At 38.6% G+C, this 23,689-nt stretch overlaps 4 protein-coding genes and 1 long non-coding RNA gene across 7 annotated transcripts; 1 reads left to right on the top strand and 4 right to left on the bottom strand.

Annotated features, from left to right (window-relative positions):
- Positions 1 to 693: 693 nt before the first annotated feature.
- On the bottom strand, positions 694 to 1,801 carry LOC124304693 (tryptophan-rich protein TspO-like). The gene is made up of 3 exons (XM_046763233.1): positions 1,670 to 1,801; positions 1,316 to 1,531; positions 694 to 1,076 (listed from the first exon to the last, which is right to left on the bottom strand). The coding sequence occupies exons 1-3, from the start codon at positions 1,778 to 1,780 to the stop codon at positions 912 to 914; spliced, it is 492 nt and encodes a 163-aa protein (XP_046619189.1). The 5' UTR covers positions 1,781 to 1,801; the 3' UTR covers positions 694 to 911.
- A 1,391-nt stretch (positions 1,802 to 3,192) lies between these two features.
- LOC124304694 (tryptophan-rich sensory protein-like) lies at positions 3,193 to 5,782 on the bottom strand. Its single transcript, XM_046763234.1, has 3 exons — positions 5,625 to 5,782; positions 4,680 to 4,892; positions 3,193 to 3,525 (listed from the first exon to the last, which is right to left on the bottom strand). The coding sequence occupies exons 1-3, from the start codon at positions 5,733 to 5,735 to the stop codon at positions 3,361 to 3,363; spliced, it is 489 nt and encodes a 162-aa protein (XP_046619190.1). The 5' UTR covers positions 5,736 to 5,782; the 3' UTR covers positions 3,193 to 3,360.
- Positions 5,783 to 7,784: 2,002 nt separating this feature from the next.
- On the bottom strand, positions 7,785 to 9,989 carry LOC124304692 (tryptophan-rich protein TspO-like). The gene is made up of 3 exons (XM_046763232.1): positions 9,278 to 9,989; positions 8,588 to 8,803; positions 7,785 to 8,438 (listed from the first exon to the last, which is right to left on the bottom strand). The coding sequence occupies exons 1-3, from the start codon at positions 9,386 to 9,388 to the stop codon at positions 8,274 to 8,276; spliced, it is 492 nt and encodes a 163-aa protein (XP_046619188.1). The 5' UTR covers positions 9,389 to 9,989; the 3' UTR covers positions 7,785 to 8,273.
- A 2,195-nt stretch (positions 9,990 to 12,184) lies between these two features.
- Positions 12,185 to 17,741, bottom strand: LOC124305080 (major facilitator superfamily domain-containing protein 12-like). 3 transcript variants are annotated; one of them, XM_046764097.1, is made up of 8 exons: positions 16,894 to 17,741; positions 14,930 to 15,316; positions 13,996 to 14,278; positions 13,646 to 13,760; positions 13,175 to 13,555; positions 12,839 to 13,092; positions 12,588 to 12,714; positions 12,194 to 12,322 (listed from the first exon to the last, which is right to left on the bottom strand). In XM_046764097.1, exons 2-7 carry the CDS (start codon positions 15,114 to 15,116, stop codon positions 12,606 to 12,608), a joined length of 1,329 nt encoding a protein of 442 aa, XP_046620053.1. In that variant the 5' UTR covers positions 15,117 to 15,316; positions 16,894 to 17,741; the 3' UTR covers positions 12,194 to 12,322; positions 12,588 to 12,605. The 3 variants fall into 3 exon arrangements, with proteins under 3 accessions (XP_046620051.1, XP_046620052.1, XP_046620053.1); XM_046764095.1 differs by lacking the exon at positions 12,588 to 12,714 and having other exon boundaries at positions 12,185 to 12,322; positions 16,894 to 17,739; XM_046764096.1 differs by lacking the exons at positions 12,588 to 12,714; positions 16,894 to 17,741 and adding an exon at positions 15,724 to 15,813 and having other exon boundaries at positions 12,185 to 12,322.
- On the top strand, positions 13,756 to 14,716 carry LOC124305081 (uncharacterized). Its single transcript, XR_006908320.1, has 2 exons — positions 13,756 to 13,919; positions 14,010 to 14,716. It is a non-coding gene; the product is annotated as an uncharacterized LOC124305081 (long non-coding RNA).
- Positions 17,742 to 23,689: the final 5,948 nt, after the last annotated feature.

Below are 23,689 nucleotides of genomic sequence, written 5' to 3'. Positions count from 1 at the left end.
AATCGATTCTCGCATCAGCTCGCTACTTATCACTCCATTAAGAGGATGCTGTAGTCCGTTCTTACCGACCGAGTGAAATATCGCTGAATTTCACCGTTACGCTTACGCATTGCTATTGCGCGAAAAAATCTTGTTATAATATATATTAGTTATAATATAACGTAAGCTTGACGGATTGTGAGATGACCAGACCGCAATTAGCGACAATAGCACGACCATTTTACGACAACGTTTAAATGGATTTAAAGTTTTGCAAAAGAATGAAATAGATCCTCATGAAAACTCTTAAATCTGTCACGTGACGGCACGCTCAACACACTTTAGTAAGTAAGATATGTAAATCTTTAACGTTTGTTTAATTATTTTTTTTTTTTTTTGTGCACGCGGGTATTTATAGATTACAAGGTCGGATTTTTGCACATAATTAGTAAAAGGTTTTATTAAGTTTCAGTTTCTTTTTTATCGAAAAATATCATTTGACAACGGGCTGCTTGTTAATATGAAAAAGATATTTGCAAGTGAAATTTTGACAGATCCTGAATAACAACATTTTCCACTGTATGACTGTATGATTTTTAAAAATATTCGATTGTCGAAACCCAGTGACTGCTTTGTTTCGATTCGAAAAATCACTTATAATCGGAAAAAAAATTACGATTTCACATATCGAGATGTAAAAAAATGCTCATTTCCGTGCACGTGAGACGGGTAATATCAATAATTTTTAAAGAATAATATTATAAAGACAGGTTTCAACTGGTATTGCATTACCTCAAATTTATTCTCTCGCATTACACATTATTATCATATCAAAAATTAGTCTGGCATACTGATTCATATTCGTGTGATATGTATTAAGCATTAAAAAATATGCCAACGGTACGGTATAAATTACACAATTAATAAATGGCTCATAGTTCCGGGTTCATGTAATGGTAGTGCGAAGTTTGCGCTATGAGAATCGTGACCCAAACGAGATAAGGTATCATGAAAAGCGCTGCCTTCCTTGTTACCCTGTAGAATAGAACGATCGTAACGAAGACTATGACCCACAGGATAACGATATTGATCAGGGCCTGAGGAAAAAAAAATGTGGAACATTTTAGGAAATTGAGAATGCTTGTAAACACTGAAAAATAAAGCAAACATTATCTTATAACACCATAATTTATCCAGCTAATGATAAGACATTGCGCGATTATGGAAAGACTTCTTTGTGTTCAGTACATAACGCTACAACATCAATCTTGCATTGCTCGTGAGGCTGAATTAAAAAAAACGGTAGATGAATAACCTGCAATTGACTTATACTCACCGCAAGTACTAAAACCCAGATAAAAAAGAGCGGGGTCCAAAACCAGTTGACGATCAGTTGACAAGTGTACGCTGCGAAAGGTATCCAGAGCTTTTTCCTATCCTGTCCTTCCTTCCACACGTAATACGACGCAATTCCCATCAGCGTGTACATTACCGTCCAAACTATGGGGAATATCCAATTTGGAAACCTCCATGATGGATGACCGATGCGATTCTAGTAGGAAAGAATTTTTTTTTTTTTTTTCTACTCATATCGATTGTACCGAAACATTTTGTTCAGCACACAGCTTACTGGACTCGGATTAAGCCTTTTGAGGCTTGATTAATAACTGGACCATAATTGAAGGGCTACCTCAAACTGTTCATTTTCCGTCCAGAAGGAAAAGCCGACCCAACCACCAAGGTTCGGCACCACAATGGCGGCAAGGAAAATCCAGACATTATCGGCTCTTTTCTCTTCCATATTGAATGCACGAAAATCCCAGTTAAACTGATCATCCTATCTGCGTTATTATCTAGTTATAATATCACGAACCTTCGTATCTCACGATTAGACCACTCCGGTGCCTTAATCAACGCGTCATCGGTCATGGTCAGATAGAGTCGCACCCCCTTATACCTTCCAGATCCTTTCTAGTCTGGTGTCAACTGATTCTTGGGAAAATCCTGCGAAATTTAATATTTCGGGTATTTTACCCCAATTTTTTCGCATGATTTTCACGGACAAATACGTATTGCCTGAATTTGCAGTGAAAATCGAAAATTTTCTCATTATTTTACTCTGCGGGTTTTGAAGAATGGTTACGAAAACTTTCCAATTCGCAAAGTTTGGTCGAATTTTTCGTGAAATTTGTGGAAGAAAATTTCAGCGACTTCTCGTTTTATAGAACTAATGAAATTTCTGCTGTTATGCGACGCATTCAAGCCAAACCTTATTCAATTTTCATGCAGGTATTTCCGCACAGAGCTAATTGAAAACAATAAGAGTAAAATCATCTTTTAGCTATAATTATTGTCATTCAAAACTTGTAGACTCCTGGAAATAATCACAAAGCCGAAATAAAATTGCAGCGACGTCAGTGCAGTCGGCCATGTTGCAATCGCACGCTTCGAGTTCTATTTTGGCTCTGCAATTATTTTCAGCACTCGCTTGATGTCGAACGCTATTTCAGGCCAAAGAAAATTATGGCAAGAATTGCTGATCAGTGACCGCACTCTTGGGTAACACCTAAAAACCGAGAATTTAGTCCGTGAAATTTACCCCTACGTCTTGTTAGCCAAATCAATCCAACGATGCGTGAACATCGCAGCCTGTCGGGTTGCCTGCGATCTGCAAGCGTCGTGCAATGTCATAAACGCCATTGTTTCAGTTGTTTATTACCGTGTGCATGCAAGTTCTCGCAAAGCTTCCGACTTCTGAAACTTGATTCACTTGACTATGAATTCAACGTAATATAATTACGTATGATCAGCGTAGTACAATTGGACGCAGATTTTGTATACTGTGCAAATTTCCAATACGGTTAAAAAACGGCAATGATTTTATACGTTCTCACTGTGATTCATTACGACAAAGAATGAAACGCTGCGTGATAGTGATATTTATTCACGCAAATGTGGGTATAACTGATAATTCCGACGTTTTTCATGACAGCGTAGTGAAAAAATAGAATCTACGTCGCTAAATGATGTTCCGATGAATTATCAACTATGTAAAATTACGAAACAAGCCGCTGCTTCGAAGACTGTTGTTTAAATTTTGAGGATTCATCATTACTCGTTCATCAATGACTCACTAACGGGATTAATCCGGCAGTGTCAAATGTAGGAAGATAAAATTCCGCCTGTAATCAACGTTCACGTTCAAATCGATTATTCATTTTTTACGTAACTTTTCTTTATTATCACTGGATCTATTATACATCATATAGGTATAAAAACCAAGGCTCGCGTGTTTTTCATTTACGTAACATACATATCGTTTCAACTGGTCATACAGGCACGTGTACAGGTACGGTAAATTACATAATAAAAAAAATTTCTTCAGAGGTCCTTATTGAGGTGATAATAATGAGAGTTGAGACCGGTAGCAACTGTGACCCAGGCGATGTAGGGAATCAGGAAGCACGCCGCTTTTACGTTCACCCTGTAGAACACGTAGATCGTAAGGGCGATCAGCACCCACAAGATCACGATCACGACCAGCGACTGTGGAGGAAAATTGTTAAATAGAACAAGCCTGCGTTTATTTATTTATTTATTTATTTTTTTCTAAAATTTCTTTTACTGGATTGTTAATATACGTGAAAGTAGTCCTGAATGTAATATAAAACGAGATTCATTTGATATATATCACGTCACATACACACATGTCACATTTAGCTGAAACTTTGTTATATAAAAAATAGGTGTAAACTGCAGGTCAAATCGAATAAAACTACCTGTATCTAAAGTTTTGATTACACTGGTTAACAGTCGTCTTCTTACCCTTGATATTTGAATAGTCTTAGTAAGATTTGATCTCAACGACCTTGGGTGTAAGCGCAGTTTTTTTGAAATTGTTTTTAACTACCTATTTTATCGAGATTTTCATATAATACTACAAAGCTACAAACTTGTTTTTTTTTTTCTTATTGACTCAATTTTCCGTGACTTTACGTGTTTGAAATCGTAGAATTTAGGTATAAAATCAGGATTATATTAGAAACTTTAACAATACTACAATAATATAAAAACTAGGGCCAATATAATATACAGTGAACTTTCAAGCTCATATTATACGCTAACTTTCATAGTTGCTGAACACTTCTTGGTCAATATTTTAACAATTAGGATATTTTACGTTGCCTAAAAATTTAGAAGCAACAGTTTTGAAAGAATTCCAGGCATTTTTTTCCGAGCTTGCCGCATTATCAAACTCTGAATTTTCATACCAACGAAGTAAACATGAATTGACTAGATTACTCACTCCTTTGAATCTTATTGAAAAATATTCATTTTGCCAGAGTTATGCTGAGAAATGTATCTCTCCGTGTATAATATAATAAAATAATAAAATCATTATGTGATATGTAAAAACGGAGTTGATGTTTTGTATCGGTAGACCAAAAATTGAATATATCATGTGCAAGTATCCGGAAAACTTTTCCATCGTAGACCTGTGCAATTGGTCACAAGTGCGGAAAAGCGTATTTTCAATACGGCGAGTGGATCTAGCACTGGGGAGAAATATAGAATGGGGAAGGGAAATCACGAAGAATAATTATTTACAGATAATGTAGTTGAAAAATATTTGTAAACGAGCATTCGTTCGATACGAAAGTAACGAATCGGAGAGGTCCGATCCTGAGAATTATACCAACCCAGAGCAAAAGATGCCAGACGAAGAAGAACGGCATCCAGAACCAGTTGAGGATCAGCTGAACGCAGTAAACTCCGAGCGCGATCCAGAGGTTTTTACCCTCGCCATGCTTCCAGACGTAGTACGATCCGATCCCCATTAGAGAGTATATCAACGTCCAAGCGACTGGGAAAAGCCAGTTTGGTGGCCTCCATGACGGGTGCGTTACTTCATTCTGGTGGGAAAAATTTTACGCCGATAATAAATCCCATAATCCGTTTGAAAGAGTTTTATTTCCAATGAAGGTCACTTTTCAGCAAAATTCAATCATATCTGATCTGCGAAAGAATCGTCCGTGATGGTAGGAATGTGATTTGTTGAATCGACATTGAAGAAGTAGAAATTAGTGTGATTTTGTGATTATTCAAGTCAATTTCGAATCACGGTGAAATTGAACATGTTCAAATGCATAAAGAGTAAAGCCACTTCTATAACAGGTTCGCTGAATGTCGTGCTAAGATCTAGAAAAATTTTTATTTCACAGGGTTCGTAATTTTTCAAGAATTAAATAACCAAAGCATAGCACCTTAGATATTTTGCTAAACGATTTAATAACAACCGTTTGCAGATTTTTTTACGAAGAATTACTACGAAGGTGAAATGAAATACCATAAGATAATAGATGAGCAACAGATAAATAAAAAAAAAGAAATGTGAATCAAGTAGTTACTGTACCGATAAACTAAAATTAGCGCTGAAATATGAAACGATGAAAAAATTCGACCAAGTTCTTAAAGATTTGAGGAAATATTTAAGACGGTGAGTATTTTCGACTCTTTCGGTTTGACAACGGAATGTCTATAAATGATGGATTCACGCTCCGCAGTTCACGTACGGAGTAGAGAAAAGAGAGAAAAAAAAAAGAAAGAAAATGTGTAGAGGTGGATAAAATTTGCGAAATGCTTACCTCAAACCAATCTCTGTCCTGCCAGAGAGAGGCTCCAACCAATCCGCCGGCATTTGGTAGCACAACGGCAAAGAGGAATATCCAAATGTTGTCCGGTTTCTTTTCGCCCATCCTTAGTCAGTGAGAATTGAGGTTGAACTGGACGTCCTTACGGCGATACGATCTAGTTATAATGCAACGAGCCCCCAGGGCTGATTTTAGTTAGACAGAGGTAATCTCTAAATCGCTAATTGATAATATTTTGACACTGTATGATGCATTAGTCGAAAAGATGAAAGTACGTTACAGGCGTAATACTTACATGCAGAAATCTAGGGGTATTCGATAAGTGCGAAACGTGGGATTGCTTACATAACATAGATGTGTACGGTTTATTAATATAATTGATTCGACGGTGGAGAAGAAGAAGAAGAAGAAGGAAAAGAAGAAGACGATTTACCCGTCATTTTCTCCGTGAGTATAGTTTGAGCTCTGCTGAGCAAGATCACCAAAAATCCTTATAAGACTGTTTCTCAGATTTCAAATACGACACAAGCTGATTCACCGACGATTTAGTAACTTTTCACTAATTTTTTAACAATTTTTAACTCCTCTTTTTTCAATTCATTGGGACTGACAAATTACGCCCAACTGTATTTTGTTGCTCTGAAAACAAGGCGTTGTTTCACAAACTACAAGTTCCGTTTACATTATGTACAGAAAATTTTACGTGAAAACATAAAAGCGACGTTCAAGTATTTTCTTTTATTCTCATTTAATTTCAAGATCTAATCGGAAAAATGAGGGTCTTATTAGGATAATTCAATGCCTAGCGGATAATGAACCGTGGAATCGTACAAACTCGATAAAGTGTGATATTTCCTTTAACGATGTTATCCGCATTCGGGATTTTTATTTTGTCCGCAAAAAATTGGATTGATAACATTATTTCAGCAATCCTTTCATGTTTATAAAAATCGGGGCTTCCGATTTAAATAACCAACATGATAGCTAATAAATTACAACGTTATACATTCTTATACATCTCTCTATACTATAAAGATATCTAATTCCTTCCACCACCTTCCCTTCACTGTAACCAAATTTATACCCATGCAGATTCAACCCTTCATCCTACGCTTATGCCTTTATGGCTATGAATATTTAACCCTTTGAAATACGTATTATACGTATGTAATTTTTACTACCTTTTGATACCTGTACTAGCATACCCCCTAAAATTGTACCCCCTAACCTATATATACATATATGTACACATCTGCTGATTATATAACTGCTTCGTATTTAGAGAGTAATGGTGCATGGTTGAAAATAATTTTCACCATCCGTATCGTTGTGATAACATCGAATTAGAGAGAAAATCAACCAGTTTAATTTCATATGACAATGCAACAAAAGCATAACTCTGACGATAAGCCTTTATAAATAAATAGAACAATCAATCGAGGTTCTCGCAACAGCCACGAGATGTCAGTCGGCGTTCAGCGGTTCTCGCTTTCAAAATATCGCGATGTTGGAATAAATTTTGATAAGAACACAGTAACGCGGAACCTTAAAATATTAATCGATATTAGCTGACGTTACATTATCGGCGTTGTCATGTGTGCCCTCGATTACAGTAAGATGATTCACAATATTTACCGTGTCAGATAAGCCTAAAACATGATTAACCTCGCAAACTTTATTCAATGATCATTAGGGCAGCCCTAAATGTGCGTACAAGTGTAGTTGAAGTAATCTATCAGAGCATCGGAATAAGTCTTATGATACGGTAAGATGAAAAGAAGGACTTATGACGACACTTCGACAAAGAGTCAATGATCTCATCAGAATTTTCAAGCAAACTTTGCACCGGCTCTCTGGAGGTAAACCGTATCGAAATATTATGTGATGCTTGTCGATGACTTTGCTGAAACGTTTTCTCAGTCCCCCCCCCCCCTTTATCATTTGTTGACACAAAAAGTGTTTGACCGCCTAGAGAAGTTTCCGGTGATTATATTGCGTAAGTGCAAAGTTTCTAAAGATTCCATTCGCGTCTCTGACGATGACGAGATTGCTTGTTTAAAAAATTCGCAATTCAGACTTGTTAATATAATTCCTGCTCACCATAAGCGGATTAATATTATAGTAATTGGTGAATTGGGTTTTCATTAGTCGCAATTTGATTTGTCAGTAATTAATTTTATTATCACCAAACCTACAAGTATCATATAAAATTTGATTGTCACTTAATCGTTTGTCCGCTCCCTTTCCTTTTTCACATACTCTTGTCATATAGCATTATACAGAGTGAATTTCTAATTACCGCATGCGCTATAATCCGAGAGCAACCGTTTGCCAGGGCTACCAACCGTTACAAATTTATACGACAGTTCGCCGCGATGTTTGACTTGAAAAAATTTCACAGTCGTCGATGTCAGTTGCGTTCGATTTACAACTGTGAAAATTTTTGAGTCTGGAGACAGTTGGTCACCCTGGCAAATGATTGCTCTCGGATCGCAGCGCATGCGCATTAAATTTTAGCAGACGGTGGACCATGCAGTCGTTAAAAATTCACTCTTTACGCACGCGTGTATTACTCTGACGCAGTTTCATGAGTATATAATTATGAACAGGTACAATAAATTGCACAATTATCACAGCTAAGGCTTAGAGATCCTTGTTAAGGTGATAATAGTTCGCGTTCAGAGCAGTCGCGATCGTTACCCAAATGATGTACGGGGCCAGCATTAACGCTGACTTCTTTGAAACCCTGAAGAACAGGTAGATCATGACAACGATCAGCACCCACAGGATCACGATGTCGATCAGCGACTGAGGAGAAAAGTTTGTTTTTAAATAAGAAGTCACGGATACGGAAATCGGATATCTGTTATTGCAAGTGAATTGAAACGGACTTCGCAAAAAAAAAAAAAAAAATGAAAACCGCGATGAGGAAATCTGGTCCCTAGAATTACACTCACCACGAGGATGAGATGCCAGATGAAAAAGAACGGCGTCCAGAACCAGTTGAAGATCAGTTGTAGACAGTAAACTCCGAGCGGAAGGTAAAGCTTCTCCTTACTCGGCGATTCTTTCCATACGTAGTAAGAAGCGATGCCCATCAATGTGTAAATTATCGTCCAAGCGACTGGGAAAAGCCAGTTTGGTGGCCTCCATGACGGTTGCACAACCTCGTTCTATAGCGTGTAAAAATTATCGAACGTTTCAGTGTTCGATTATTAAATCTATTCAAAATCTAAGAAAAGTCGGAACGCTAAAAATTAGACCATTACTTTCTACGGAAGTGGAAATTGGAAAAAATATCAGTGAGCAAGCGGAGTTTACTCCAGAACCGACTTTTACGTAAAATTTTAAAGTGCGCGTGCTTGGATCAGGGTTTTTTGTGCAAGTGAAATGAAGAATGATTGAAAAAACTTTGGGTTCTCAGAGACCCCGTACACGTATTTAATGTTGTTTTGCTTTTTCTGCTTGAGAGAATTTCACCCACATCCTCCATCGTTTTTCGCTAATACTAAGATTGGATTCTATGTCTGAAGTGTTAAATTTGCTAAATTTTCTCTCATAATTTTGTTCAAGTAACAACGTTCCAAAGCTGGCGTGTAAGTGATGTCAAAGTTTCCATAGGTGTAAGTGAATAAGGTTAAGCTTACCTCGAACCAGTCCTTGTCTTGCCATAGAGCAGCTCCGACCCATCCGCCAGCGTTTGGCAAGATAATGGCAACTATGAGCAGCCAAATTTTGTGCGGCTTCGACTCGCCCATGTTGAGTTCGTGAGAACAAGCGTGTAACTAGTCGTTTTTTCGACAGTACCTCGTAGTTATAACACCACGATCACCCGTATCTGATGCTTGACCGAGATTATCTCAGTATCATAAATTGATAAAATTTTGACAGTATTGGGCACATTTGTTCAAGAACGTCTGGAACATCGCATAACGTACTGTTTGTATATTAGGGGAAATGGAACATGAGACGACTAATTTTTTCGACAAGGTACTTACGTTGTCAATGCAGACTCGGCCCAGGTTTCTAATGAAAAAATAATACATTGACCATTAAATTTAATTTTTTAATTGAAACTTTTTACGTTTAAAAAAACAAAATCAATGGCTAACGGAAATCTTAGACAATTGAAAAAAGTAACTTCTCGAAAAAGTGGGCCACTATTTCAGAATCCATTTGCACAAGTGTACTTGCCTGAGAATCAAGTATTTGATAAGTACGAAACGTGGTATTGTTTACGTAATGTTGTATTGTTTACGTAACGTGGTATTGTTTACGTAACGTAAATATGTACTATGGTCCAAGGCGTTCTGTGACACTTGCCGGTTACGTCAGGAATAGACACGTAATCATACGTGATTATAGAAAGTCCTAGGCTGATAAAGATCCGCTTTAAGTTGTCGCAAAATTGAAACCAATTCGGATCAGCTCGTCATGTATCCACACGTATCAAATCATACTTACGTATGCAGGATTAAAACATTCACAGCGTGTCACATTTTTAGTAGAATGGTCAAATATCGTACGATAAACAGATACTGTACAAAAATGTTACGGGGCAAAAAAAAAAAATAAAAAATATATCTCATTTCGAAAAGCGAGTGGGAATAAAATTATTTTTGGCTCTGTATAATTTTATTCCTCGTTTTTTTTTTTTCTTCTCATTTTTTAAAGTTTCTTTTTTATCTTACGTTCGATATGAGTTCAGCTTTTTCCTTTTTTCCAACTTCTCGCTTCATCCCGACATTTCTTTTCCTAACTTTGATATGTTCCCCATTTTCCGCCCAACTCGATGGGGGAAAAATCGCAATATTCATATCAGGGAAAGAACAAAGAAGCATTGCGAAATTTAACATAACTTCGCGCATTATTCAACAGGCATGTCAGCGGAATTTTCGCGGATGATGAATCAAATGTACGAGATACCGTTTAGCTCGTTACACACGTTTTCCGCTTGCGCAAACAAAGATAATACAAAAAAACTGCGGCAACACGCGAAACGTTGAGTTGGAAACGAATACCGTGTGTATAATGCTTTGCTACATTTTATCACGGACATCGATTAGGACTTAGGGTATTATTTTTGGAACGGTTTGAAAATCGATCGACTGCGTTAGCTCCCAGTCGACGTATTGACATCGACACAAAATCCTAACTACGCAATTCTTCGTGAAATTCTTGTACGTTCATCCTGTAGAGAAAAAAAAAAAAAAAAAAACTGTTGGAACATTGTCACCGCACTGAGAGAAACTTTTAGTTCCGGTTGCCGCTCGGTCCTTAACTATTTTCATTTTTCACCACAATCGAAAAATATAGTTCCAGGTACAAAATGGAAATCAGTTTTCTAGTTACTGTAAGAAATGAAATTTTTTTCAGTGTGTACATAGAAATATTTTAGATCATGATTATGTACTCATCGGAGAAGACCGTGGTTGTTGACAGACTAATCGCGACCTTTGGTGATGCGGTAACAGATTGTAATGACTGGCATATGGGCGATTTTTAACCGATACAAATCTACACAAGTATATTCCGATCTGTCTGTGTAGATAAAAATTCCTCTGTGGCTGACAAAGCTTCGGTGTAACGACTGGCACCTGAGTTACGTAAGTGCCAAATCCGACATCACGAATATGTGAATTAGTAATAATAAAATGAAGATTATAACGATCCTACGTCAAACATGGTATTGTCTATCGATATATTCTATATAGAATAAAAAAAAAAAGAAAAAGATTTAACATCGATGGGGAATTGCACAATGCCATATTTGAATCTACGCGCTCCTCAATTTTTAAGAAATATAACTTGTTTTTTTCACTGTTTTCTCTGAAATCTTCTCCAATTAGTCTCTTTTGTGGTCGACAATCGATTACAGAATCTGTTCTCGGATATAAAAAGAGTTAAAAAAATTGCCGCGATTAGCCAACGTTTTTATCAGTGAATCACTTAGATTTGAAGAATGGAAATACCAGCGAGTGTTAAGTGTTAAGTTGAATCGCAATAACAAGTACTACAAGTATAATTAATGTTTGTTGAATCGAACAATGCCGATTTCCTTCATGGATTGAAGGAAATGAAATCCAGGCTTGAAAACATCTCGCGATTCATTGTGACGTAGAATTTTTCCTAAAATCTCGAAAAATGGAGGGAGGCAGCACGGAAGGAGACAGGTTTAAATTAATATTTTTTTTCCTTCTGGTAAGTTTAGAATCGAACCAGAGTTGAAATTCCGTTAAAATTCTATGTATTTTGTGTGGTATAAATTGTCATATAATCGCTGCAGATTTTATCATTACACATTTATCGTTATCGGTATAATTTATCTTGGAAATCCAATCTCAAATACGATTAAACTTACGGTTTCTGCTAAGGCCGAAACAAAATCGCCGTGAAGATTATCAATTTTCTAAGAATAAATTCGGGGTGCAGTTGCAATTGTCGTCGAGTAGTTGATTCCCTGGCAGGCTTTTGACACGGAGGACTTGGCCAGGTAATTGGTGCTGAATTCGGTAATAGCGCAGAGGGCTGACTCTCAGGGGTTGTGCATAATTGGAAGGAAGCTTGGCCGTCAAGTCAGACATCTCGCGACAGACGCTAACGCGAGAAGTCCCAGGAGCATCGAGGCTGCACAAACGACTGACAACGTGTCCCGGTAGTAGCTGGGGCACAAACCCTTGTCCAAGCATCTCCTGTTCATGCGAAGGGAGAACATAAGTCAGTAAAATCGCAATCGTACGGTGCAAGGAAAACGACGATGTGGACTTCCATAAACCATCGTTTGAAGTCATCCCAACGGTATCTGATCACAAAAAAATGTGTTCATCTAGGAAGTATCCAGCAAGAATGCGACATCGACTTCCACGGACCACAATTTGGAGTGATCCTAACAGTGTCTGATCACAAAACATCGTAATCATGTAGGAGGTATCCAGAAAAAATTCAATGCGGACGTCCACAGACCATAATTTGGAGTCATCTCAACAGGATTTGATCACAAAACATCGAAATCATATCAGAGGTATCCAGCAAAAATGCAATGTGGACTTCCACAGACCATAATTTGAAATAATCTTGACAGTATCTGATCACAAAACATTACGATCATGTAGCAGGTCCCAAGAAACGAGCGATGTTTTTTTTCTTATAGTGACACGAACAGTAGTTGTTGACATTCTTGTAGCATAACGCGTGTAGGTATGACTCACAATTTCTCGATGAGTATCACCACCAGCCCAGTGACCACTTTGTCCAAGAACGTCACTACCGAGTAGACAAGAGCACTGCGTTCCGTTCGTGGTCCAATCAGTTCAGCGGTCACGCTGAGAGACGTGACCATGGTGATGGAACTTCCGCTCCCAATCAGAACGGCCACAAGGTAAACGACCCCCGTGCTGCTTCCGGCGAATTCTATGATCAGGGAGGCCAGGATACCGATCAGTGCTCCGATGAGATAACAGGCCTTAAAAAATCTGCCGATTAATTTTTGGAACCAATCATCGTCATTCTTAATTTCCGATCACTTATCAAACTGCGGTCTGAACCTTAGTGCCGCAGGACCTGTTCATGTGCTTGAGGCAAAGCGCCGCGACGAAGGAGGCGAGATATGAAGCCAATGGAACGGTGGCCAGAGCTTCTTTTCCACCAACGGCGGACTCCTCGATGTAAAGTGGCAGGTAGACCATCGCGAGGGTGATGAAGAGCCGGCTCGCGACGTAGAGGAGGGCCACCCTTAAAAGGAGGGTAGTTCCTGACCAATACCTGCGACTAGCCAAGGACGCGTTCCTCAGCGGTGATCGATCGCCGTTCTTGTCGCTCTGCAGACTCTGCGGGATGCAGCCGTCCTCCAGGTGTCTCGCCTTGAGGAAGACGTGGAAGCAGACACTCGCCGTCACTCCGATCACAGTGCAGATTATCACGATGTTCTGTAAATCGGTAATTGCACGGATCAATTGATGTTTTTCCAGGCTCACGACTTCGTCTTGGTGTTCACGTATGCGAGCATCGAAACTCACCCGGAATTTGTACGCGTCGTTTATCGTCACCTGGACAACCGAGTCACCCTGGGTTGGAAGGATTATCCAGGTCACCACGAAGACTGTTACAGCCGCGCCAACCTGGGCCGAGTATCTGAAAACCAGAAGCCGAAAGTGATAGTCGACAAAAGTAATCATATCCACAAAAATGGAAGATGTGAAGAATTTTCTCCGCGTACTCAAACGATTAGGCAGCACTTTAAGAAGCCTCGAATTTTTTCGTACCACACGATGTCGACTGGGTTAAAAAGAGGTTAAAGTAATTAAGATTGTACGCTATGCACATCGACTTATGGCCGAGGCCGATTGGCGAGTAAAATGATAATTGCCTTATTGCTGTTAGATCGGTTCTGGCCAGCTGAGATCTGGCGAGAGCAGGGATCATCGAAAGGTGCGATATCTGAACGGCCGCCCATCCGGTTTGAAATACGGATATACTGGCAACGTAGACGAAGGTCGCGGATGGATTTCTCACGTCCAAGAACGTCCCGAAGATCACGGGGAAGCTCAGGCTGACCAAGACCGAGCCCAACACGTGCCAAGCTTTTTTACTGCCGTAGCGATCTACCAGGATGCCGAAGACCGGTGTCATAAGTGCGTCCACGATTTGCCCTGAAGAATGAAGAAGTCCGATCGGTGATGAGATATTTTTTTCACAGTTCAGAAATGGTCATATTTAAAGTACACAAAAACAATATGGAACCAAGGTCTAAACGGTGGAACTAAAGTTGTTGGAATTGAACTTTGTTGAAAGAATCTCAACTGATTACTTTGGGAAAAATAATTTCGAATGCCACTGTTTTAAGAACAAAAAGTTTATACAATTTTTCTGCAAATCTGGAAAAATCTCAGTCTCCTTCTGATTTTGTAATACCAAAATCGTAGCCATTGTTTGTGTTATTCGCATGATTTTATTTATAAATTATTAATTGACCAACAAACCTCGTGAAATCGGGAGAATTGACAGGTTTCCATTGATGAAAAAAGCTCATAAAACAGCAAATTATTGGTCTCAGCTTATTAAAACTTTGGTTTTTCTTTCACTTCGAATTCACGAATCCATTTCATTTTTTTATTTCCTTCCACGCGTTGCAAAGATACTCTACAATTTCAATCGAATTCAACAGTGTTGTCTTCACCCTCATAGCCCAAATATCAATCTCTGTATTAGTATTTTTTCTTATTTTCCATATCGTTTTGTTCACAAAATAAATTGGTTAAATCTTTGACCGAAGTCAAGTTCCGGACCAGCTTGAAACTCACCCAGCAAAAGCATCGCGCCCGCAGTTACCGGCTCGAAAAGCACTATCCTCTGGAGATAGAGGAGCGTGTATGAGAACCACATCGCGGCTGCCAGGTCATTGAATACGTGACCGAGGGCGTAAGACACCCTTACTGTCCTCGACATCTTTCCCTCCACCAAAGGTATCCGCTCCCCGCTAATGTCCATGGCTGACGGTTTCAATGAAAGAATTTCGTGTACTTCCGCATCTCAGGGTTCATCTCATGACTTAATTTTCCTCAAACGAATCTCACACCGGAACCGGAACTCGTGGATGACGATTGACACATTGCTGCTGAAGACAAACGATTCGGTTCCCTTTCTATTTCCTCTACTTCTTCTCTTTCTTGATGTTTTCGAAACTCTCGCTGAAAAGTTTTTATGCACATTTGGTATAACGTGCAACTTAATAAATTTCAAGGTATTCCAATTTCCGCAACGGGGAGTGAAAAAACATCCCAAACGAATTCAAATTTCCTCCCGCAAGATAACAGCTCACGTTTTTGTCTCGATACATCGACCGTAATTCAATTTCGTTATTCGTTAGTAAAAAAAACAAAAAGGTTTTTTTTTCACCCACGTGATTCTTTACCAAAAAACTAAGAATATGAGACACTGTGTAGGATCTTCGACGTTCGATGTACCGGATAGATGGAATTTACAAGATTGGGGAGTTTTTTCACCCCCGTTACCGGAATAGTTACAAATAAGAAAAAAAAAAAAAGTAACGTTACAGTTCCCGGATTAATCGCCGGATTTGAGCACTTCGAATTACCGTCAATTTTGTGTTGAACGGTAACAGCAACCTGTTTTACAATCAGTATCGTGTTGTACAAGCTAATGTTTAATCGCGGGGATTTTATCGACTGATACGTTCATGGATACTCGTACAACGGGTAAGATATATTGTTGCAGGAGTTGAATAACGCGACTGTTTACTTTCTCGCCGGAAGTGAATGGTGCACACATACGTGATACGTGCACACGCGTATGTAATATGACAGCGTTTCAACCACAGCTGTCCTCATCGATTGTTTACGCTATCGATTTACTCGATATCAACAGACGTCCGTCTTGAGGTCCGATTTTGTTTTTGAAAACCCGTTGCTCGGTACAAAAAATATAACCAACGAGTTTTTATTTCCTCTTGCGATTGCAACGCGTACTCGGTTTTTTTTTTTTTTTTTCCCAATGGAATGGTTCGCGATTATTCGATTCTTCCGCAACATCAGCGTCGAGATTCTAAATACGTAGGACACAGATTTTTAATCGTTGAACGCCAACATCTTTAAATTTTTCGAACACGTAGCTGGGTATATAATTTTCTGCCGATTCAGTTGGATAGAAACTTTTTCCAACGAAATAACGAAAGAAAACGGTAAAACGAATTCATTTTTCTTTCTTTCCAATACGTGGTCACATTTCAAAATCTAAATCAGAGGTAACGGATGTATTTTCCTGTTGGAATAACAAACTCGTTAAATTGGTGAAAGAATTTTTGAAAATATCCGATTAACGCGTGAATAATCGACGGAAAACTTCAATTATGTGTTTCAAAAAAATTCATTGCTCTTCTCTCGAGGACGAAACAAAAAAAAAAAAGAAACAAAATAGTCATCGAGTATTTAACGGGAAACAAAATCACCGTGTAGTAAATTTCCGGTCGATAAGTATGGTAAATAAAACGCAGCTAGGAATTTGCAGGTGGGTTTAAAATAAACATTTCAGTCAAGAATGTTGTAGATTTAGCGAGTAAAAGAGAAGAAAAAGAGAAAAGAAAAAAAAAAAATTGAAATCTTGTTCAGTTTTTACCGTATTCAATAATTATTATTCCTATCTTTATTGCGCACAATATATTCCTAGAGTCAGAACGTCTCGTCATCGTTACACACACTTTTTAGTACGACAGATTTTTAAGAGGCTTCTTCATACAGCGGCGACTCACCTTTGCTCTGACGAATATTCCCCGCGAACACGGTGATTCGTATATTTTTACAATTTTGTCGTACAGGAAACGCGAATGATACGTGTCGCGGATTTTTTCCTCCCGTTACTGAATTTTTCAGCGTGTGTGTCCGGAGATATCCGAGTTCATGCGAACGGTTCGCCAGCCGCTTTCACTCGGTGAACAGATCTTTCGAGGAGTATTCGGTATCCGAAATCAGGAATTACAGTCTCGCGTGTTAAGTCAGATCGTGGGCGAACTTATAAGCTGACGTAAGTGTTCCTCAAACCATCAATAAAAACGAGTTTACGTTAATTTCCTTGCAGGAATTGGAGATTCCCAAAATTTGTCAAAATTTAAAACAGCCTTCTCAAGCTCCACGATTCTTTACACAGAGGATAAAAGATGAATCTATCAGATCAAGCGCGATATCGAAACGTTAATCAATTCTAATTTCAAAACTGTCACACAGTCCGTTGGTTTTCGATAAAAACAATATTTTCGGATTATTTTCCACGACCTTTTTTGCGCGGCTTGCTTCAAGATCGATTCCAAGTTATCCAAAATGGCGTCGGGTTAAATCGCGGTTCAATATCGACTCGCTAATCCACGTCGATGATTCCGGGGATTTTTGACGACCAGAATTCGCGGAGCGTCCTGATTCTGCGACAGGGACGAAAAAGAGGGCTTGACCGAACCGCACCGGCGCCTTGTTCAGGCCGATCTATGGAAGTCCGGTGTAATAACGTAACACAGGGCGAGCCGCTCTGTAACCTGAGATTACAATGAAAAATACACGAGAACCAAACCGAACCACACGACGCGACGTCTTGCGAGTCGATACCCTCCCGATGCGATGCGATGCTTCTATTCGCTGCTATAAGGTTTCAACGGGACGAGTCGAACACTCGGCCAGCGGCCAGACCAGCTCCGGCTACTTGGTAAGAATTCTTTGAGGTATGCGAGTCGAAAATTTCCCATAAAAGACACTCACAGGGACAAAACACAGGAAGTAATTATGGGAAGAACCAACGCGGGGTGGGATTTCAAAAAATCGGGTCAAATATGTTCGACGAAAAGAAATTCGACAAGACTCCGAAAGATTTTTTTTCAATATTAATCTAAATTATGATGACGATGATTTGTACAATCGATCAAATTTTTTCATTATTTCATTTCCAAATTTGATACAGATTTGATTTTTCTCACAAGCTTTGAACCGCTTGCATACTTCAAAAGTAACAAATTACGTAAAATTATCCGTACCGATTTTTTTTTTTTTAATATATTTCTTAATAATCTGTATATTTTTATACGTCTCTGCATATTTTTTTCTTTTTTTTTCTCTGCATAATCGTTTACTGCTCAGACGAATATTGTATGAGTATTTTCATTAGCCCGAAAGTCAAGAGCATATTACTGATTTAACGTATTATTTGAATCTGGAAATCTCAATCCACTAAAACTACGCTGAGCAATGATTTGTTTGAATTGAACGATTTCCTGCGGTTTCTGAAACGTGATCAACCTCCATCTTATCGACTTGACAAGTTATCTTTTGTAAATCGAGTACCTACGTAGTTCACTGGTACGTTTTACTTGCCGCTGTTACACACGACTCAGTCGGTACGAGCTCTGTTGGTAAGTAGAAACAAATGAAAAAACCTGATCATGAGTGGGTTTATCATGATGTTACAGAAAAAAAATTGGGAACACGATGGTTAGAGAAAGCGTATGAATTTCATTTTCATACATGTCTAGAGTTTAATTTTCCATCGGTACGTGTGATCGAATGTTGCTTGTTATCATCAGAGACGCGTAGGTCGATAAAGAGGAAAAAGCTCACGAGCTAAAATTCTCGGTCGGTTTATTCGAACGGGGTGGTGCAAAAAAAAAAAAAAAAAAACGGAGCTTCTAAAACTTTCATTACTCAATAATATAACAACATTTGTGACATTTGTTTCCATTTTCTAGAACTTGTAAAATGAATCGATACCTTTGACCAATATTCGACGACTGGCTTTGAATCAACGTTTTTTTCTTTTTCATTTCAGGTAATTCTCGTGTGCAAAAGTTTCTCCAAGTGTCTTTATAATCTCAAGTTTCAGAACCGGACAAAGGGTATAAAGTATAAGGTATAAGGTGTAATAAGGTGATTCTGAGAAACAATTATCTCCCCGTTTTTTTTTTTTTTCAACATCTACAAAATGTATCGGCTCGAAGTAGAACTACGGGGGATCAAAGGTCGGAAGGCGTTTACTTTCGAAAAAAATGTTTATTAAAAAAGTGGATAAAAAAAAAAAAAAAAAAAAAGAACAAACCGATATTAAAAACCTTCCAGCCCACCTCGTTCCACTCGTACTTTATACTCGTGCTGATAACCAGCTGCGATCGTAGTCCTACCGATGACGATGATGAAATTCCAGGGAGAAAACCGGACCCACAGGTGAAACGATTGAATCGATACTGGGAGCTTTGATGTAGACAGATATTACACCGTATATTGATCTAGTGTAAAATTATGGTAATTATCAAAGCGGCAAGCAGTGTGGAAAATAACTATATCTATAACGTAATAGTTGTTAACAGAACGTGCGCGACACTTGTATCAACTGAAAATTTATTTTTAACAGTGAAACGAAACGTTCGTACAGTAGAGCTGTAAGGTATCGTCTGAATAAAACGCAAATTTGTATAAAAGTAAAGTGTATGAAAATTAAATGATTACTATTAATTAATACACCTTCGAGCGCAGCAGAGGAACAATAACGTCAATTCATAGTCTTGCTACGGAGGTAGTAAAGGGTGATCGTAGCACCGAGTTTCCGTAATATAAACCTGTAAAGACAGACGCATCTTGACGATATTGAGCTCAGTTACTCGCCGAGGGTTCAAATAGAAACAAGATCTCGAGATCCTGCATTCACAGTTCGCTGAGCGAGTTTGTCGGACCGTAACAATGGTGCAAGCAGCCTTCTTCTCCCTTGCTTTGTCTTCTTTTCTGTCTCTCTCTCTCTCTCTCTCTCTTTCTCTCTTTCTGTAATAATCTGTAATTTCTCATTAATAACTTTCCAGAGTTTGCGAGTTGATGAAAGTTCAGATGAAGCTGAAGAGGCGTCGAACTTTAAATCGTGCACCTCGCATTTTTGATACAATTTTTAATTCTTCACAAATATAATTAATAACTTCATCACTGTGCAATGAACATTGCAAAGATGCAGTTTATTAAACCTTATCGACAATAAGTCGTTATGAATAGCGAGTATGGCAATAAATTTTTTCCAGGAAGATCGAAGCAGGGAACAAAGATCATATACGTTTTTAATTAATATCGAAAAGTATAAGTTCCAAAGAGTCGCGAACTTGGTTGGTACAATAATGTGAACAAATTGTGTGATACAACATTGACGAAAATTTTTAGAAACTTTGTCAATCTCGCACAGTCGTTGCGAGGTGCGTTTATAATGTTTCAGAGATAAAAATTGGCATGTTTGTGAAATTGCTCGACACAAAAATGTACAATTTTTCACCACCGCCTGTAAAAAAACGTAGTTCCTTCAGTCGTGATTTTTCAACTTTGGCGAATTATTATGAATGTTATTGCCATGTGAATGAGGCAGAAACCAAAGAAACTTGATTACTAGTGTGGCGAAAAGCGAAGACAAAAATGGGGAAAAAATCTTTGCGAGTAACACGATATGTTGAATCAAGTGCCGTCAGGGTGGCTAAAAAAAATCTAAAAAAAATTTCGAGACTCTTTTGGGTCGGTTGCAACATCATACTAAAAAATTATCAAAATCGAAGGGGGTGAGGCACATGGGTTGGTTTGACGTAGAATGCATCGTATATACCTATATCTAGCACCGCCTTTCCTCTTCAACCTTTTTACCCTCCTCGAATGTTATAGGGTCAAGTTTATCTATCTTGAGAGCTGTCAGTACCGTGTGTTCGTCGATACGATGAGACTTATCAAATATATGCACGTGACCTATACCCGTCAAGTTTGAATTTAAAATTCGAATGAAAAAAGTGATAGAAAATAAAATGAACAGTCTATGTATAAGATTTCTCATTGCATTTATGATTTTCTATTTAAGATTCATTGTTCCAAGTTCCATCGGCATTGTCGTCAAGGTTTGAAATCAATTGCATTATCGATTCAAAATACTGTAAACATATTAATTCTGTTTTTTTCTTATTTCCAAATTTATGGCTGGTTCGTTTAAAATCGCTACCTTCTAACTCTTCATGTATAAAACACTATACTGTAAGTTCAAATATAGGTACAGATAAAGTTCAAGCAGTAATTTTACCGTCAGCCGAAACTATAATTCCAGTTAAATTGTAGTATAAAAGTTCTTTTCAAAATATTACCTGTTCCTAACGGACGATTTGTGAAAATTAAAATTTCCTCATTTTTGTTACAAAATCATTTTCGATGCTCAAGGTGTGGAAAAATGGCGAAAAGTCTGGTCCAGTTCGAGGAAGCTGGAGGGTTGTCAGAGGGTGTACGTGAACGGTGGTTTTATGCAGGGAAACTGGACCGCCGGTATAGTTATAATGAAATTCGCGAAGTCTATCAAGTCCCCTGGTTTGACGCTGGCGAAATACTTAACTGAGGTGCGGAGTGATCTATGGAGCAAACGTTGTACGCGAAGCCGTTAAAAAGTTGGAGCAGCTGTTTTAGCGAAGTTGTACGGAACCGGGACACCAAGTGTGACCCATGCATCAACCGGCGAACTTTCCTTTCCGACATAATTACCCCAGAGATCGACTACTTCGACCCCCCACCTGCTACTCCTTTTTCCTCTTCCTCCCCCTATCTCTTCTAGCATCCCTAATCGCTTAACGAGATTTTAAACCGAACGACCTAGTCGCCGCGTATCTACGATCTTTTCAAATTTACGCCAAAATATCTGCATCATCTTACTGTATACAGAGCGAGTATAGCTAAGGATTGAATGTTCTGACGCGCATGCGCTAAAAATCTAGTGCCAAAGCCGTGGAGACTAGATAAGGAGTACCAACTACGTGAAAACAAATGGCACTTCGGTGCAAAAGCAACACCAGCGACGCTGGTGGCAAAAAAAAAAAACAAATTAACCTAACGTGTACTTTTTAGTGGGCAGATTTGATCAATTCTCGCGATTGAGTTGGTGCTCCTTACCTAATCTCCGTGGCAAGAACAGTTTCTTTGTCAGGAAGATAAATATTTTTGAGGTTACATGCATCGCGGTGACCTGTAATTTGAACTTATGACTGTTGGTCAACCTGAGGAAACAACTGCTTTTGCTCTACAGTTTTAGCGCATGCGCGTTAGATCATTCGATCGTTAGCTACTCACTCTGTGTAGTTATCGGCTGTAATGTAACAGGCTGACCCTAATGACCGTGGATTATAATGCATATAGAAAATATTTCACGATGCGTGATTGATCGTTGGACATTTTAATGTCCGCAGAATAATGAAACGTATTTGGAATCGAATACAATGTGTTAAAAAACGCTGAATTATCATCGGGCTTTAACGATGGGATATAAAATTGAGTAATTGCTCGACGTTTACGGCAGTGTGCAGACAATAATTGCTGAAGGGTAAAACGTCAGTTGAACATTGATCAGCCCGTGTTGACGACAAATAGGAAGAGGCAATATTGATCGGTGAAAGAGTCTCCGTCACGAGGTGGTGAAGAAAACTCGTCGTGCTCCTTGTCGACGCAGGATATCTTTCAAGAACTCAATAAGGCAACTGAATGCCTCGACGTGTTAACGGGGACGAAAAGCACCTTGAACGAGGAGAAGGCTTCCCGGGATAAGGAGAGGAGAAAGAAACGGTGAAAACTAGCAGGAATAAGGAAGGAGAGGAGAGGAGAAAAAATCGCTAGCCATTTATCACTCGATTCTGACCCTGTTGACGATGGCATTTAGATACGACCTTCTTCGATAATTAATCTTCACAGGGTAGCTGTGGCGTTGATTGCTGCTCTGGGACGTGAATTCCCAATTGAATGATCGTCGGGCGCCTATCTTTTTCCCGATCGAACCGGATGCCCCTATTTTTTTATCCTTGTTTTTTTTTTCTACGCACAACCTGCGAACTCTTCAATTGTGTATCACGCCGATTTCGTTGTCACTGATTTTCTGGAAACACTTTATCTGCAACCGGTCTGTTTGGAAACTCAGTAGCCAGGGTATCGAGGTTTTGAGGTTTTTGGAAAATGGAATATCAAGTATTTTGGATCTTAATAAAAAGGATTTTGAACAAAGAGGACATCAATGTGACTTATAAGATCACCATTACTTTTAGCAATCTGTTCACTCCTTCGAAATCTAAAATTTCTACTCTTGATCAAATTGATAGTGTATACAAAATTGACTGCAACGACTGGACAAATGTTATATCGGCCAATCATCTCGACATCTTCAGAAACGCGTAGCCAATCAAAATACGATTTGAAGTCTCGAGATCCAGACAAGTCTGCTTTAGCTTATCACTCAATGATGCAAAGGCACACACTTGACTTTCATATTGTTAGAATTATAGATAATGATAAGGACTGGCAGAGAAGGTTTAATCAAGGAGATGTCTCACATTACCAAAAACAAGACCGTCGACAAAAGAACTGACATTCAAAATTCAAGCCATCTTTATTCCAACATTGTTCAATTCCAATGTAACTAGTTTAACAAATTTTGAAATTTTCCGCCATAACTTCATCTCCATTCACAATACATTTCAACAATTACCGTCAGCCACCGTCTTTTTCAAGATTCGTTTAAAACGAATCTAATCATGC

This window comes from Neodiprion virginianus, chromosome 5 (genome assembly GCF_021901495.1).
Source record: "Neodiprion virginianus isolate iyNeoVirg1 chromosome 5, iyNeoVirg1.1, whole genome shotgun sequence".
In the NCBI taxonomy this organism is placed as follows: Eukaryota; Metazoa; Arthropoda; class Insecta; order Hymenoptera; family Diprionidae; genus Neodiprion; species Neodiprion virginianus.
This window is presented reverse-complemented; position numbering and strand designations above follow the sequence as displayed.

Coding starts and splice junctions, on each gene's coding strand:
- LOC124305080 (XM_046764095.1), bottom strand. CDS start 15,116: ATGGACATTAGCGGGGAGCGGATACCTTTGGTGGAGGGAAAGATGTCG. Junction 14,279..14,929: donor GGGCGCGATGCTTTTGCTGG/GTGAGTTTCAAG, acceptor TTCATTCTTCAG/GGCAAATCGTGGACGCACTT. Junction 13,093..13,174: donor ACAGGTCCTGCGGCACTAAG/GTTCAGACCGCA, acceptor AGATTTTTTAAG/GCCTGTTATCTCATCGGAGC.
- LOC124304693 (XM_046763233.1), bottom strand. CDS start 1,780: ATGGAAGAGAAAAGAGCCGATAATGTCTGGATTTTCCTTGCCGCCATT. Junction 1,532..1,669: donor CGGAAAATGAACAGTTTGAG/GTAGCCCTTCAA, acceptor CTTTCCTACTAG/AATCGCATCGGTCATCCATC. Junction 1,077..1,315: donor TCTGGGTTTTAGTACTTGCG/GTGAGTATAAGT, acceptor TTTTTTCCTCAG/GCCCTGATCAATATCGTTAT.
- LOC124304692 (XM_046763232.1), bottom strand. CDS start 9,388: ATGGGCGAGTCGAAGCCGCACAAAATTTGGCTGCTCATAGTTGCCATT. Junction 8,804..9,277: donor AAGACAAGGACTGGTTCGAG/GTAAGCTTAACC, acceptor TACACGCTATAG/AACGAGGTTGTGCAACCGTC. Junction 8,439..8,587: donor TCTGGCATCTCATCCTCGTG/GTGAGTGTAATT, acceptor TTTTCTCCTCAG/TCGCTGATCGACATCGTGAT.
- LOC124304694 (XM_046763234.1), bottom strand. CDS start 5,735: ATGGGCGAAAAGAAACCGGACAACATTTGGATATTCCTCTTTGCCGTT. Junction 4,893..5,624: donor AGGACAGAGATTGGTTTGAG/GTAAGCATTTCG, acceptor TTTTCCCACCAG/AATGAAGTAACGCACCCGTC. Junction 3,526..4,679: donor TCTGGCATCTTTTGCTCTGG/GTTGGTATAATT, acceptor TTTCCTCCACAG/TCGCTGGTCGTGATCGTGAT.